General features: G+C 40.0%; 1 protein-coding gene across 2 annotated transcripts in view; it reads right to left on the bottom strand.

The window, feature by feature from the left end:
• The window catches only part of srbd1 (S1 RNA binding domain 1), a 51,738-nt gene extending 36,536 nt beyond the window's left edge, over positions 1-15,202 (bottom strand). For both annotated transcript variants that reach the window (XM_033980210.2, XM_055227380.1), the window contains exons 1-12: positions 14,799-15,202; positions 13,323-13,653; positions 13,027-13,248; positions 12,630-12,796; positions 11,608-11,725; positions 11,268-11,406; positions 10,404-10,500; positions 10,133-10,316; positions 2,403-2,506; positions 2,215-2,322; positions 1,967-2,124; positions 629-719 (exon numbers count right to left, since the gene is read on the bottom strand). In XM_033980210.2, the coding sequence (XP_033836101.1) occupies positions 629-719; positions 1,967-2,124; positions 2,215-2,322; positions 2,403-2,506; positions 10,133-10,316; positions 10,404-10,500; positions 11,268-11,406; positions 11,608-11,725; positions 12,630-12,796; positions 13,027-13,248; positions 13,323-13,653; positions 14,799-14,863 (1,784 nt within the window). In that variant the 5' untranslated portion in view covers positions 14,864-15,202. The remainder of the gene's footprint in view (positions 1-628; positions 720-1,966; positions 2,125-2,214; positions 2,323-2,402; positions 2,507-10,132; positions 10,317-10,403; positions 10,501-11,267; positions 11,407-11,607; positions 11,726-12,629; positions 12,797-13,026; positions 13,249-13,322; positions 13,654-14,798) is intronic.
• Between the last annotated feature and the right edge of the window lie 288 nt (positions 15,203-15,490).

Genomic DNA, 15,490 nt, shown 5'->3' with positions numbered 1-15,490 from the left:
AGGAAATTATTAGTCATAGACAGGCCTTTAGTTGAACAATGTTAAAATCCACACTCCAGATGGTTCCGTTTAGCTGTGACTGAAAGGGTTTGTCTTATTCTGTAAAGCACTTTGAATTACTTTGTGTATGATCTGTGCTATACAAATAAACTCCCCTTGCCTTGCCTTTTAATAAATGCTTGTAAAACCATCTTAACCCTCTGATGCATGAATTATGAAAGCCTTGGTCACGATTTTTTTCTGAAGTGTTTTTATTCTTCTCAGGACATGAAACAACATTGTGAACTGCCTGTAAAAATGAATTAACTTGTGTTTTATTGTAAATATACGGACATATGTTTCTTTTTATGCTTTGAAAAACATTTTAACAACTTTTGGGAAATTTCAACACTGTATAGGTGCAATGTTTAGGCCTGAATAAGAAAACCAACCAGAGGAAATTTACTTGTAGTTACACCGACTGACCACTGAATTGACCTCAATGGAGTGTGGCAGCAGAGAGCACTCTAGAGGCTGATGTGCAGCTCCACCACATAAACCAATGCATTAAAGAAGAAGTTATGTTTGAGTATCTGTCCACTGCAGTGACCGCTGTGCACCAGAGGGTTAAAACAAAAAAAAACAGTACCCATATTTGATCAGAAGGTGGCGCAGTTTGTCAGCTTCTTGGTGCGTGCTGGAGTTGTGCAAGTAGAAAACATCAGTGTGGAGAATCTGACCTGAGAGACGACAAAAACAGTGGATATGTCAGGTAGTTTGTGCTTTTATTTAAGTATTGATTTTAACAACACAACTATAAGGCTAAAGCTGAACAATATCTTGACAATTTCTATTTTTGTAACTTGTAATTGTGCTGGAGTTAAACAAAAGACATAGCTTAAAATGCATCTGCTCTGAAATACAGAACAAACCGGGATGTTGAGATAAAATACAAATGTGTTTCAGGGACAGAAAATAAAAATATCCAAGATCATGCATCACTTTTAAACTCTAACACGGAAGTTTTCATTTTATGTTGATAGTTTAGGAATAAAAACAGGCATTGGGTCAACACAGGCCTGTCAGGATAACCAATTCTGGAGTGCGATATATCACTGAAGTAAATATAGACGATATACGATAATATTGAAACAAAATCATAAAGCAGAATTATCCCTAAAACATGATTCTAAATGTACAATATTGAAAAACAGTTATTTATTCAACAGCTTAAAACTCATCAAATTGCAAGAAATTACCAAAAATATCAAACTACAGTTGTCCCTCACTATATCGCGGTTCAAATTTCGCGTTTTTTTGCACAATTTTTCATGCTTTTTTACATCGTCTGAGCGTGCATTGTGTTGTGCGTCCTGATTGGCTGTTTGACTGTAGACCAGAATGTGTTCAGACAAATTTACGTAAACGTTGGATCGCGGTGTGACTCTGAAGTGCTGTACGTTTGCACTTTGTTTTCTCCCCGACAAAACCCACAATGTCGATGAAACGTTCTGCACCGACAAAGACGCCTACGAAGGTTTGAACTTTGAGAGAGTTTAAACGAGAGAGAAATGTGAGAAAATGTTAACGCCTGTGTGAGAAAAGTGTATAAAGTGTGTGGTGAGGGGTTTTACAGACGAAAACATAGAATAAATGTAAAAAATACAGCTGATACTTCGCGGATTTCACCTATTGCGGGTTATTTTTAGAATGTAACCCCCATGATAAACTATCCTAAACGTACAATATTAAAAAACATGAGCTGGCTGTAACACTTAGCACTTAGTTTGTATTTATAATGAGCCATAGAACTTATTTATTCAACTTTCTACAGCTCAAATCTTATCATCGTGCAAAAAAATAACCAAAAATATCAAGCTACTGCAAAGAAAAAGTGCTCCCGATAATACTGACCCTCCAAAAACATGGTTCCATCTGTCATATATTGAATGATAAGTCGATATAGTGATAATCGTGACAGACGTACTTGTAGGGGACAGGACTGCCACTTTACAGCCGTGTCTGAAGCCCGGGTCGACGCCCATGAGCACACAGCCGCGAACCGGTCCCGCCAGGAGACGCTGCCGAAGGTTACGAACAAACATAGCGATGGACTCTTTCTCCGCAGCTGTGGTAAGTTTAGTCCTGAAGGAAAAACAAAGACAAAACAGCATTTAAAACAGCAACAATAACGCAAAGGTGTTGTCGTTTTTTTAACCATAAATCGACCCGTACCTGTAGCTTCTGGTTAGGAAAGGTAAAATGAGTCTTTTATAAGAGTCTTCCACCGCGTTCTTAATGAGAACTCGGAGCTCCTCTCTGGCAAACGTCTTTGTCCTCCATCTGGGATAAAAATGTGATTCTAGAGAGTTTGTTTTTGTGTTATGTTCGTGTGTTTTAATACAAGGCACCGTGTTTCTGACCTGCAGTTTATGCACCACGTGGTAAAGTCAGACTTCACTCTGTCGGGGATGTTTATCTTCACCGTTAATATTTTCAGACTCTCCCCTCGATTAATGGCCAAAGTCTAAACAGAAGAAAATTCAAACGGTTTCACTGCATTTGAATCTAACCCTGTCACGATTATTGACAATATTATCACGGGCAGTAGTGAGATATTTTTGGTTATTTTTTTATAAGATTTGAGCTGTAGAAAGTTGAATAAATAACTTCTAAGACTCATTATAAATACAAACTAATTACTTAAGCGTTGCATTCGGATTTTTAGTTATTTCAGCTCATGATTTTTTTTAAATATTGTGCATTTAGAATATTTTTGTGGATAATTCAGCTTCAATATTATCATTTATTGTCTATGTTTACATGGTGAACATAAAGTCTCCTTATAATTTGAACATTTAATTACAAAGGCAATGAATCAGACATATTAATCAGACTTGTTCTGTTGCACTCGGCGGTTGTAAAAGTTTTTAATCATGTTGCATTTATGTATTTCAGGCGTCCTGTTGATTAAAGAGACGTCCTTTTGAATGAATCCCTAAGAAATGGCTCGTCCTCGAGAGAAGCACAGTGTGGATCATGGTTTGTTTTTTTTTTGGATGTGTTAAAGATGTCGTGAATCGAACAGAGAAACAGGACATTACTGAACTAAAGCAACAGATACAGATGTGATTAGAGCTGGGTATCGTGAAGAAGATGCCGATACGATACGATATATTTCAAATTGATTCAGTGAAAAATAAAGGCTTTCAGGACACTTACTGATCAACCCTATTTTCACAAAAAATAAATGTTAATTGTATTTATTTTTTCATTTATCTTCCATTTATTGAAGATGAATAAACAAAACAAAGTGCATTTTGTTTTGGGCATTTTACCAACTACAAAAACACCTCAAGATGTTAGATTGGTCCGTATTATTCATCCACAGTTTACACAAGCTCCATATTTACATTTACACAGAGATATGTTCAGTTTAACGGCTCTGAAGGATCAAAACAGTTCGACTAAAACAACTCTGAGACGAAAAGTGTTTGTTAATCCAAAGTTAATATAAAATAAAACTATTTTAATCATCAAAACAAAGACTCTAATGTCAAATTTTCTGCTTAAACACGTTTCTTTCCTCTAAACAAACCACAGAAATGTAGCGCCGGGACAGAATAATTTGGTAAAATATACAAAAAATACTCTTGGGGATATATCGATACAGCAGCCCATGATATCAATACTGTATTACGAAATGAAACAATACGATATATTGATATTTCGATATTTTTGCACACCTCTAGATGTGATTGAACCATTGGTGAGGCTCTGATACAGCGAAACGCGCCAAGAAATCCAGTCCATGTGCTTCGTGCGTCTAATGTTTCCCATGTAGAGTTGTGTTAAAAGACGTCAAACGCTTTGGAAACCGCTGAGGACGACAGAACAAGTCAGATTAAGATTAAGATATCTGATCAACCGCCTTTGTAATAAATGTTTTGAGACGTTTAGAGACTTCTTCAGTAATATAACGGGCGTGTTTGTACGGGAACGGTTAAGTACAAATCAAATATAGAAGCTCGACATCTTAAAGAACGCAGCCCATTAAACCACTGATGAATATGTGCAGCGTTTTATCCTGGGCAGTCTCAAAGTCCCCCCGTTACATTCTGTTACACAAACACTAAGTAAGTGCTTGACCTTTTCACGAGGGAACCTTTAGCCCAACGCAGAACAGAGCCACAAACGAGACGTCAATCTGGAGCCCAAGCGGAAGAAGAGAGCTGACAAATCCCCCCGCAATCCCCCCGCCAACCTCCACAAGTGTCGCTGCAGCCCGTAACAACAACAAAACTAACCACAAACTGAACATAAAACACAGCTAATGGCAGAGAGTTGAATTAAAGCCGCAGCAGCATCGCCCTCTGAATTATGATGAAAGTCGGATTTAGTTTCTTTTGGCATGTTTCAGCCTCGGGCGCAGTGACGGAGATGACATTTCTCAAACTATTTCCATCAAACAACACGCAAACCCCGACAGTCTATTGACTAAAGTTCGCATCCGCAAGTCTGTCACAATAACGGGTTTCGCTGTAAGTAAATACAGACGATAAACGATGATATTGAAAGTAATTTATGCCAGATTTAAACCACAAAAGATATTCTAAATCTACAGTATTGCTAAAAAATTATGGCTGTATAAAAGTGGCAGTTATAGAGGACAATTTGGAGCAAGTTTCACAGAAGGAAGATGATTTGCGTCTTATTTATCTTGATTTACAGGCACAATATTGAAATAAAGACACCAGGATCGTGTAAAGTGGGGCGATACGAACATTTTAAGACCAAAATGACGATCAAAATGGAGCCGATGGAGCCGGAAATGCGCCCCCTGGATCACTTCCTACTTGTACCGCGGCGGCTAGCAGGTTAGCTAAGTCCGTTTATATATAAATAAACAGTAGAACAAAACACTTTCGATCTTAGTTTGCATCTGGAATGAGTCAAATAAGTCATTAATTCGACCTTTTACGGCTTAAATCTTTTCACAAAGCACAAAAATAACCAAAAAATGTTCCAGTCGTCCAAAGAAAATGAAAAAAAATGCAAAAGAAATATAGTTCCAGCTTTCAGATATAGAACAATAAGTCGATAAAGTGATTATGATTTCACGAGTGTATCATTTAGAAGTCAGATTTTACTTTTACTGCAGTTTTGCTGGTGAATAGTGAGATGCAGAAAAGGTCAAAAGAGTCGTTGAATGAAATATATGTATGTACCACACAATTTTAACAGCTTCACATATTTGCAAGGTCCTTGAAAAACAAAGATCAGATTCTTTTCTTTGTTTAAAATGATTATAAATATAACAATACATCATAATATATAACACTGGAACTATATTTTTAGCTGTCAGTATTTATCTTGTGCTCATTTTCTTGGTATTTTTTTGGCTTTATGATCAGATTTAAGCCGTAAAAGTTTGAATAAATCACTTCTCTGACTCGTTATCAATACAAACTAGTACTAAAGTGTTTCATTCTGCTGTTTATTTATTGCAGCTCATGGTTTTTTTTAACAATATTGTAGATTTAGAATAGTTTTTGTGGCGTAAACCTGCTTTTGTTTTGCGTCAGTGGCATAAATGAGTTTGAATATGGTCGTTTATCGTCTGTATTTTCTTTATCAGTACATATCACAGTTCAAAACGTGTTATCGTGACCGTCTCGCGTGCGTTCGCCACGTTCTGTCTGAGCCGACTCGATGGCAGGAGACGCGGGGTGATCCGAGCACAAACGCTACGTGAGCTGGGGTGAGGTGTGCGCTCGTGATGTAGATGCGGCGGGAGTGACAGGTGGCGCTGTCCCGGCCAAATCCTAATGAGGTCGGACATTCTTTCATAGATGCCCCGTCACATTTCCTTTAGCCCCTGAGCCGGGGCACGGCGCCAGGACAAGACCCGCTCTGTCTCTTTGGACGTCTCACCCTCCGTTTGGAAGAATATTTTCATCCACGAGTCGATCACCCCAACGATTCACAAAGTGGATATTCAACAACGAGAAACGTACATTTAAATCTGCTCAGATGTAAATTTAACTTCACAGTCCAGAAAAAATAAACACGTGAAGAAATCTGATCTGTCCACGTTTGGATGTTTTTGTACCAATAAAGTAGAACTAGAGAACTAAACCAGGACTAAACCAGGACTAAACCAGGACTAAACCAGGACTAAACCAGGACTAAGACAGGACTAAACCAGGACTAAGACAGGACTAAACCAGGACTAAGACAGGACTAAGACAGGACTAAAACAGGACTAAAACAGGACTAAGACAGGACTAAAACAGGACTAAGACAGGACTAAGACAGGACTAAGACAGGACTACGCCAGGACTACGCCAGGACTACGCCAGGACTACGCCAGGACTAAACTAAGACTAAAGCAGGACTAAACTAAGACTAAAGCAGGACTAAACTAAGACTAAAGCAGGACTAAACTAAGACTAAAGCAGGACTAAACTAAGACTAAAGCAGGACTAAACCAGGACTAAGACAGGACTAAGACAGGACTAAGACAGGACTAAGACAGGACTAAGACAGGACTAAGACAGGACTAAACCAGGACTAAACCAGGACTAAGACAGGACTAAGACAGGACTAAGACAGGACTAAGACAGGACTAAGACAGGACTACGCCAGGACTACGCCAGGACTACGCCAGGACTACGCCAGGACTAAACTAAGACTAAAGCAGGACTAAACTAAGACTAAAGCAGGACTAAACTAAGACTAAAGCAGGACTAAAGCAGGACTAAAGCAGGACTAAACCAGGACTAAGACAGGACTAAGACAGGACTAAGACAGGACTAAGACAGGACTAAGACAGGACTAAGACAGGACTAAGACAGGACTAAACCAGGACTAAGACAGGACTAAGACAGGACTAAACCGGGACTAAAATCTGGAACATTCTTGCTGAAGATGTGAGACAGGCTTCTACTTTGACAAAGTTTATATCCAGACTCAAATGGTGAAAGGGGTTTATTCTGCACTCGTCTCTTTTAAAGTTGATTTTATGATGATTATTTATGATTTGATTTGTTTTATTGTGATTTTAACGTCTTTCTTATTATTATGTAAACTCTTTGAATTTCTTTATATGGATTGTGCTGTAGAAACAGACCTGCCTTTCATTTCCTTTCCAAGTCTGACAAGTAACATAAAGGCGTCTAGCAGAGATTAAATCATGAACGTAGCCCAAGTCAAGTGTTAAACTACCATTAAGTCACAAGGCAAGTCAAATTAAAAATCTCCTGCTGTACAAATCGACAAATGTATGTTGGCATAACGACTTGTTGTTGTTGCTAGAAGCTAAAAAGGCTTTAAATCCTCTGTGGCATGTTCCAATCAGGACATAACAGATAAGCCTATAGTTAATCCTTCAGGACATCTACACTTTCAATTATGTTATGTTATTATGAAGATGGAAATAATTCATAACTGAGCTACAGGGGCGACAGTGGCTCAGCTGGTAGAGTGTTTTGCCCAGTGATTTGAAGGTTGGCGGCGTTTCCTCGATGTAAAGTGCTTAAAAAAACGTGACCATTTACCGTTTAAACCCTCTTCACCGGCTTCATGATTTGCACAATTATAGTTTTGTAAAATTTCCACTTCTAAAATGTGTATCTTTGAAGTAAAAATCAGAAGTTGGGGGGGGGAGGATTTAAAAAAATGGACAGCTGAGCGCTTCCACACAAGTCTCCTGTCAAAACACATCTCCCACCTGCTCTCCTCGCCGCTAAGTTGACGGCTCGAAAAGGTTTGTTTTAGCCGGAATCTGACAGCTCGCAGGGTCAGAGCCGCCTGTGGATTAATGCTCCGTGACAAAGGCGAGTCATCGAATTAAAGAGCTTGCACTGGAGAGGAGGAGAGGAGGAGAGGAGGAGAGGAGGAGAGGAGGGGGAGTGAGGGGAGGTCTGGTGTGGAAAGAAGAGCCGTAGTCAGATTGGGACTGAGAGTCTGAGAGAGAGAGAAGTAATGGACACAACTCAACGTCAGGCACTGGGACTCCCTCTCTCTCCCTTCTTTCTTTCTCTCTTCCCTTCCTCTCTCCAATCTCTCCCCTCTCTCTCCCCCCCTCCTGCTCTACACTCCCTCTCTCTCCTCTCCCTCTCTCTCTCCCTTCTCTCACTCCTCTCTCGCTCTCTCTCCCTTCTTTCGCTGTTCCCTTCCCCTCTCCCATCTCTCCGTCTCCTTCTCTCCCCTCGCTCTCTCCCTTCTCTCTCCCCCTCTCACTCCCCTCCCTCTCTCTTTCTTCTCTCTCCTCACTCTCTCTCCCCCTCTCTCTCTGCCCTCTTCCTCTCTCCTCACTCTCTCTCCCATCTTCCCCATCTCTCTCTCTGCCCTCTTCTCTTCTCTCCTCTCCTCCCCTCCCTCTCTACCCCCCTCTCTCCTCTTCCGCTCTCCCCTCCCTCCCTCCCTCTCTCCACTCCATCCCACTCTTTCCAATCCCTCTCTCTTCTTCCTCTCTCTCGTCCCTCTCCTCTCCTTCTCTCTCCTTTTCCTCCTCTCCTCCCCTCCCTCTCTCTCCTCTTCCTCTCTCCCCTCCCCTCTTTATCCCCTCCCCTCTCTCTCCTCTTCCTCTCTCTCCTCTCCTCTCCTCTCCTCTCTCCCCTCTCCTCCCCTCCTCTCCTCTCTTCTTCCTCTCTCCCCTCCTCTCCTCTCTCTCCTCTCTCTCCTCCCCTCTCTCTCCTCCCTCCTCTCTCCCCTCCCCTCTCTCTCCTCCCCTCATCTCCTCTCTCCCCTCCCCTCCCTTCCTCTCCTCCCCTCTCTCCTCCCCTCTCTCCTCCCTCCTCTCCCCTCCTCTCCCCTCTCTCCTCTCCTCCCCTCCTCTCTCCTCCTCCCCTCCTCTCCTCCCCTCTCTCTCTCCTCCCCTCCCTTCAGGAGGCTTTGGGCCCAACAGCAGAACCTGTCACTACAAGAGAGCGCCTGTCAATCAAAGCCTCCTAATCCAATGGCATGTCGGTGGGGGACATGTCACATATGTTAAGAGGAGGGGACGAGGGGCCTGTGTGTGTGTGTGTGTGTGTGTGTGCGCCTCAGTCTGTGTGTGTGTGCGCCTCAGTCGGGGTGTGTGTGCGCCTCAGTCTGTGTGTGTGCATTAGGATGACTTCGGGCCACAGCACCCTGCCAAAGAGTGTGGTGTGGCAGAGCGGCGGCTGGTGATGGAAGCCGCGGTGACACAAGAGGCCCGGGACCAACTCTGAGTAACCCACCAGTCACTCCCAGCGCACGGGGTCCTCACGGGGCACGGGGCGCGGGGGGGGTTAAGTACGAAGGCAGAGACAGGAGGGGTAAGTATGAAGTGCGGAGAGCGGGCTAACTCCACACGACATGACTCACATTCAGAAGAACCATGCACTGGGACAGCCTCAAAAACACATGTACACAATCGTTTGGTGACATATAAGTTTGGATTTTGAGTACTGAGGGAACACTACTGCATTTATCCCAGTATATAATTACATTTGTAGTCATTTAACTGATAAAACAAAGCTCCCAACATGTATCAAAGTACATTTTTAAAGCGCTTTTCATATACTAAAGTCACAAAGTGTGTCACAGTCTACAGTAAGAACAAAAGTCTATAATGTGTGAATGTCTCTGAAAGTTAAATGACTAAAATTGACTCTATATGAAACAGGAATATGGAAATAAAAAGGTAATACGGGCTCTTGTTTCTGTGCGGGTCAAGTCTAAAAAGCAAAATTTTGGAAAAGCTGCAGAAAAAAACAACTATTTCTCATTAATCTGATCTGTTTTAATGTTGTTTCCCCCTCAAAAAACAGACCTGGAGTTGTGTTTTGTTTCATTCGCACATGTTTGACACACAAGCCCTGCATATTTAAACTGAAAACACACTGTTCCACCTTGTGATGTCATCGTGTGGCGTTACAGGAAGTGCTCCACTGTGTTTTTTGGATGATTTAAACTCTGGAAGTGCCGATCTCTACTGAACTAAAACAGTAAAAAAGTAGCTGTCAACTTGAAAACTTGAGTCAATTTTTGTGTGATATAGAGGATAATTTAAGTCACATGAGCAGGTTTGAACGTTTGATCGACACACAGACGTCATCTCTTATACTTTTACCGATAAACTTAAAAAACAGTTCTGTATCTCACGCTCAAACCCACCCGTCGTTACCTGGTGAGACTGGATGCGATGGATGTTACAGGTGAAGTCGAAATACAGGCTGAACTTGTCCATGTCTTGTTTTTTGTTTTGCTGTGACCCCGGTTTTGAATGAGCCGTTTTCTCCGTCTTCTCTTTGTCTTTCAGAGCCGTTTTGGACACAGAAGACTGGATTGTGATGTGGCTTTTCTCACATCTGGAAAAAAAACGGACACGATTTAAATATTTGTATAAAAGAAAGAAGGGAACACACTAAACTGGCGTCGCCGTGGTGGTCGCTTACAGCTCTTTTACGTAAGTTAAAGTGTCGGGGTCTTTGGCGATGACATCAGCCAGTATATGCTCAACACCGGTGGCGACTTCTTCAACAGTGGAAAGACCTGGATATGATCAGAACGAATCCTTGTTAAATGTACGAACAACACACACATAACTAATATTTAACTAATATTTAATGATCTTGAATATTTAACCATCTCTGACGACTATTATTATTATAAATATTCATAAAAACATTACAAAAATAAGAAAAAAATGTGAAAATTGTTGAAGTTTTGACCTGTGTGACAACCAAAATGTATGTATATTATGTACATGTGCCTATTTATTTATTATTTACTGTTTTGCTAGAGATAAACGGTGATAAACAATAATATTAAAACTATAACACAACAAAAATAATGCAAGATAATCCCAGTGGACCATTTTTAAACAGTAAGAGGCCTGAGCTACAACAGAATGAAGCAATAATAAGCTCAAATCTTCAATCAAACTGTTTTTATAGAGCTCTTTACAACACTCAAGGTCAAAGTGCTTTCTAATAAACACAAAATAAAAACAAAACATTAAGCGATGAAATAAAAACGATTTGTGCAAAGTGACACTGCTGACACACATTACTAAGTGTTAAAATCTTATCATATTTGAACAAAAACACCCCAAATCTTCCGACTTTTACAAGGAAATTGAGCAAATGAGTAATTTTGAGGCCCAGATGTAGTGATTATGGTGACAGGCTTAGTTACAAACACATATATGCAGATTATTAATTCAACTAAACGTCTGCCACCCCCTGACCCCATCCACTTATATTGTTAAAGTCTGTGTTGTTTGTGATGTGTTTAGAAATAAAATAAAAATCTCTCACCCTCAGTACCAGGTTGAACCCATTTATTCAAGTCCAACGTGTGTGGACTTTCCAGAAGAGTAGAAGCAGCTTCTTCAAGACCGAGAGCTTTAGCCCTGCGAGCCTTCGTCAGTTTACTGCCTTTCTTGTATGGACTGTACTAAAATACAACTGAAATTAGTAAAATAACTCAAAAAGACTGATGTTGCCAGTATTTAAATGATAAGAATAGTAAGTGTGGCTGTAATGGGGTTATATTAAAGCTTTATTAAACATAAATTATTATTATTATTATTATTTTAAAGTTTAGTGACATGTAACATAATTGAAAACCGTTTCCACAAAGTAACACGTGTCTTACCACATGATCCAGTTCATCTGCAGATCTACAGTTTCTTAGGTTTTGCTCCAGCTCACTTGTCAAATTCCCGTCTTTCTTCAGCGTCTGAATCACAGACTGAGTCTTTTTAGCCAAAGCACTGAAAAAATAACAAACGATTAAAGATTAGAAACACATTAAGAGCTTCAAGCCAAAGAACATTAGGAGTGTTTCATTTGTTTTAGTGGAGAATATGAAACGTGTCACTGGGTCAACTCTGGACTTCTAGCACCATCTAGTGGAACGTCCTCAAACAACAACTTAGTCATGTGAATTTCATTAACAGAATGTTTTAAACTCAATTTAGGGTCATACTGAGTTATGCAAATACAATATGAACCCAAAAACAATTAAACACACAATGAATGTAAACCTTAATATAAAACATATCAAATAATTAATAATAATAATAATAATAGTTCTGACAGAGATACGTCAGAAGACAATGCAACAACGTAAAAGTATTTAAGTACTGATACCTAAAATGTATACTTAAGTACATTTTAAAGTGGATACATTTTACTTTTACTTTACTACATTTGGGAGCAGTATCTGTACTTTCTACTCCACTACATTTTTGAACTGGACTGAAAAGTAAAAGTATTTTTCATTAAAGTTTGAGACCTGCTGAAAAGTTTATCATTTGAGCAAAACAAAAATATTACGACAAACAAACTGATAAAAAGAAACAGAATAAAAAGATCGATTCATTAGTTTCTGTTGAACAAAATTCAGCACAGATCTTTAATAAAATCATTACATTTAAAGTTTAAAGACCTCAAACTCTGCACTAAATACTTTTATTCTTTACTCTGTAGGTATATTCTTAAACAGATACTTTAATACTTTTACTTGAGTGGATTTTCTCATGTGATACTATTATTAAGTGTTTTTTTTGCTCCTTTATCTGTACCTCTACTTAACTAACAAAATGGAGCACTTCTTCCACCGTTGGTAAGGACAAATACTAGTAAATATTCTTGTATACGAACTTAATCACTCACCATAAGTCCTCATAAACCAGCTGTACTTCCCGAACAGCGTCAGCATCCATGTGATTAATCATGTCTTTGCGATAACGAACCATAAAAGGCACCGTGTTCTCCTCCTGCAGCAGCGTCACGATATTCACACAAACCCACGGCTCCACGTTGGTCAGGATGGACAAAAGCTGCGATGAAAAAACAAAAAACGCTCACTTTTCAATACAAATCTTACTGAAATTTTAGCTCATTTAAAACAACTTCAGCTGTCCAAAGTGCTTAACATAAAAAGCCAACAAGAAATAAATATACAGATTAAGACAATACACAGGCAAAGAACAATAAAACACAGAGATATCCTGTCTAACGAGAATTAAATGTCAGGGAGAAGAGGTGGACACATGTATTTATAACATACCTCTACAAGATCCCAGTTCATGTTGAGCTGATTCCTCAAAGACTTGGCCAGAGGAGATCGTAAAGTGCTTGGAAGTTGTCGCCCACTTGGTTTGATTGTACAGGGATCTTCAAATGTGTAATCCTCTTGTTCTTCTTTCTTTACAGTGTAGCCCAGAGACGATGGACCTTCGTTTACCCACCTGTTGTCCTGATGAGCTTCTGACACAGTGAAGGACAAGCGCTACAAAATAAGGGAAAGTATGAACACTGTAATGATCAGCTCCTGTTACGTTTGTGTGTTTCGACATGTCTTACCTCTCGCTTCATTGCGGCCGGCCTTGGTTCATCTGACCTCTCACCTTTGTGGTTATCCGCTTTTGTTTGTTCATTCTCTGTATCAATTCTTGTCCTTTTTGTCCGAATTAACCCAGTAGCTGCAGAATCTTGACTAGTCTTGGGACCGTCCAGTTTGCGTTTGACTGGAGGTTTTCTGGGGGCTTTTGGCTTTGGTTCTTTGGGCACTTTCGGGGCTTTGGGTTGCTTTGATTTGGCATTTGAGGTCGCAGGTTTACGGGGAGCCTTAGGTTTCGGCTTTGATGGCATCCACTCTTCGCCGTCCTCTTCACTCATGGTTTGAGTAAAGGATCTGAAAACAAAGTGTGTATTCATTTTACTGCGTTATAGTTTAAGTAAATGTGCACGGCTGTGGAATTAATTCATAACATAACACATTCATAACTCTTTTAAATAACTGTAGTTCAAAATCTTGTGTCCGTTCTATGTTGCATGCATGTCCAAACAACACTGGTTTAGCTTTTTCAGCTTTCTCTACAAAACATCTCTTAACATATTCACTTTTTTGTACTCCTTCCTCCTCCTAATCATCCTCCATCTTCCTCCCAGCATCTCCAGTGATGCCCAACTCAACTCAACTCAAGTCAAATTCATTTATAAAGCAAATTTAAAAACAACCACCGCTGCCCAAAGTTATAACGTTACAAAACTAAACATGCAAAAATACAATAGAACACAACAAACACGATACAATACGAGAGTCCCGCTCAGCTCGTGTTGAAAGCCAGCGCAAACGGATGAGTTTTCAACAAAGATTTAAAAATATTTAGATTGGGCTGTTCTAAGACCCGGAGGAAGATCTCAACATTCTACTGGGAACATGGGCAGACAGAAGCTAGAGATAAAGAGGGGCCAGCTCTGTCTCTGTCTCTCTTGACGTTGGCAGTCCTTTTCTAGACAAACGTGGGGGTTAAACATTCTATAGGTAAAAAATTTAAAGCAACGTCAAACAAGGAGAGTGTTTTACATATTACTGAGATGAGAGGGGCTACAGAAAACCAAACAGATGAGGACAACAGACCTGATCCTCCCTTAGTAAGATATACAGCCACTGCTGCATGGGAAACAGAACCTTTTGCACCTTCGTAAGAAATTAAGCAATGTATTATATTTATATATATTGTCCACAGACCCACACATTTAATACAGTGATCCCAGGTCATGTAAACTGTGTTGTGTTGTCACTTAGACCATGTAAACTGTGTTGTGTTGTCACTTAGACCATGTAAACTGTGTTGTGTTGCCACTTAGACCATGTAAACTGTGTTGTGTTGCCACTTAGACCATGTAAACTGTGTTGTGTTGTCACTTAGACCATGTAAACTGTGTTGTGTTGTCACTTAGACCATGTAAACTGTGTTGTGTTGTCACTTAGACCATGTAAACTGTGTTGTGTTGTCACTTAGACCATGTAAACTGTGTTGCGTTGTCACTTACAGATCTGAGTCTAGTTCTTGATACTCCACAGCTTTAGCAGTGGCTGTTCTGGGTCTTCGCATCATCTTTCCAGCTTCCCAATAGTAAGAAGACCCTTGAAAAAACGTCAGGAACTAATATGATTAAAGCCAAACCATTGACATTCGATGTGTCAACTAAAACTAGCCAAAACGCAAAGTCCGGTGCTTGAAAATTAGCATCTCAGTCATTCGGCTAACGTGATTCTTGTGATAGTGTGCTACAAACTTCCATTATTTCACTGTCGTACCAAAACAACACATTCAAATGTAAGTTGTCGTGATATTATTTGGGTAAAACTATTTAAGACCACAGTTTTAGTGCGTGCTCAGTCCCAAATCGCACGCAACCGTCGCTTGGGTGCAGATGCTAGCGACAAGCCAAATTAGCCGCTTCCTGGTTACGTCACGCGCTCAACCAATCAGCGACCTCCAGAGTACGTCACACGCTCAGCCAATCAGCGACCTCCAAAACCGTTAAACTCAAATCATAAAACTGTAACTTAAATTTATTTATTTATTGCTCATTAGTGATGGGACTTTCGGCTACTTTGTGGAATTTGAATTTTTTGGATGCGTTTGGATTTGAATCTTTTTTTTTTATTTTATTTATTTATTTATTTATTTATTAAACGTTATTATTACAAAAACACGTTGAGGTAAGAACATAAACAA

The sequence above is a fragment of the Periophthalmus magnuspinnatus genome, chromosome 15 (assembly GCF_009829125.3).
Source record: "Periophthalmus magnuspinnatus isolate fPerMag1 chromosome 15, fPerMag1.2.pri, whole genome shotgun sequence".
NCBI lineage: Eukaryota > Metazoa > Chordata > Actinopteri > Gobiiformes > Gobiidae > Periophthalmus > Periophthalmus magnuspinnatus.
This window is presented reverse-complemented; position numbering and strand designations above follow the sequence as displayed.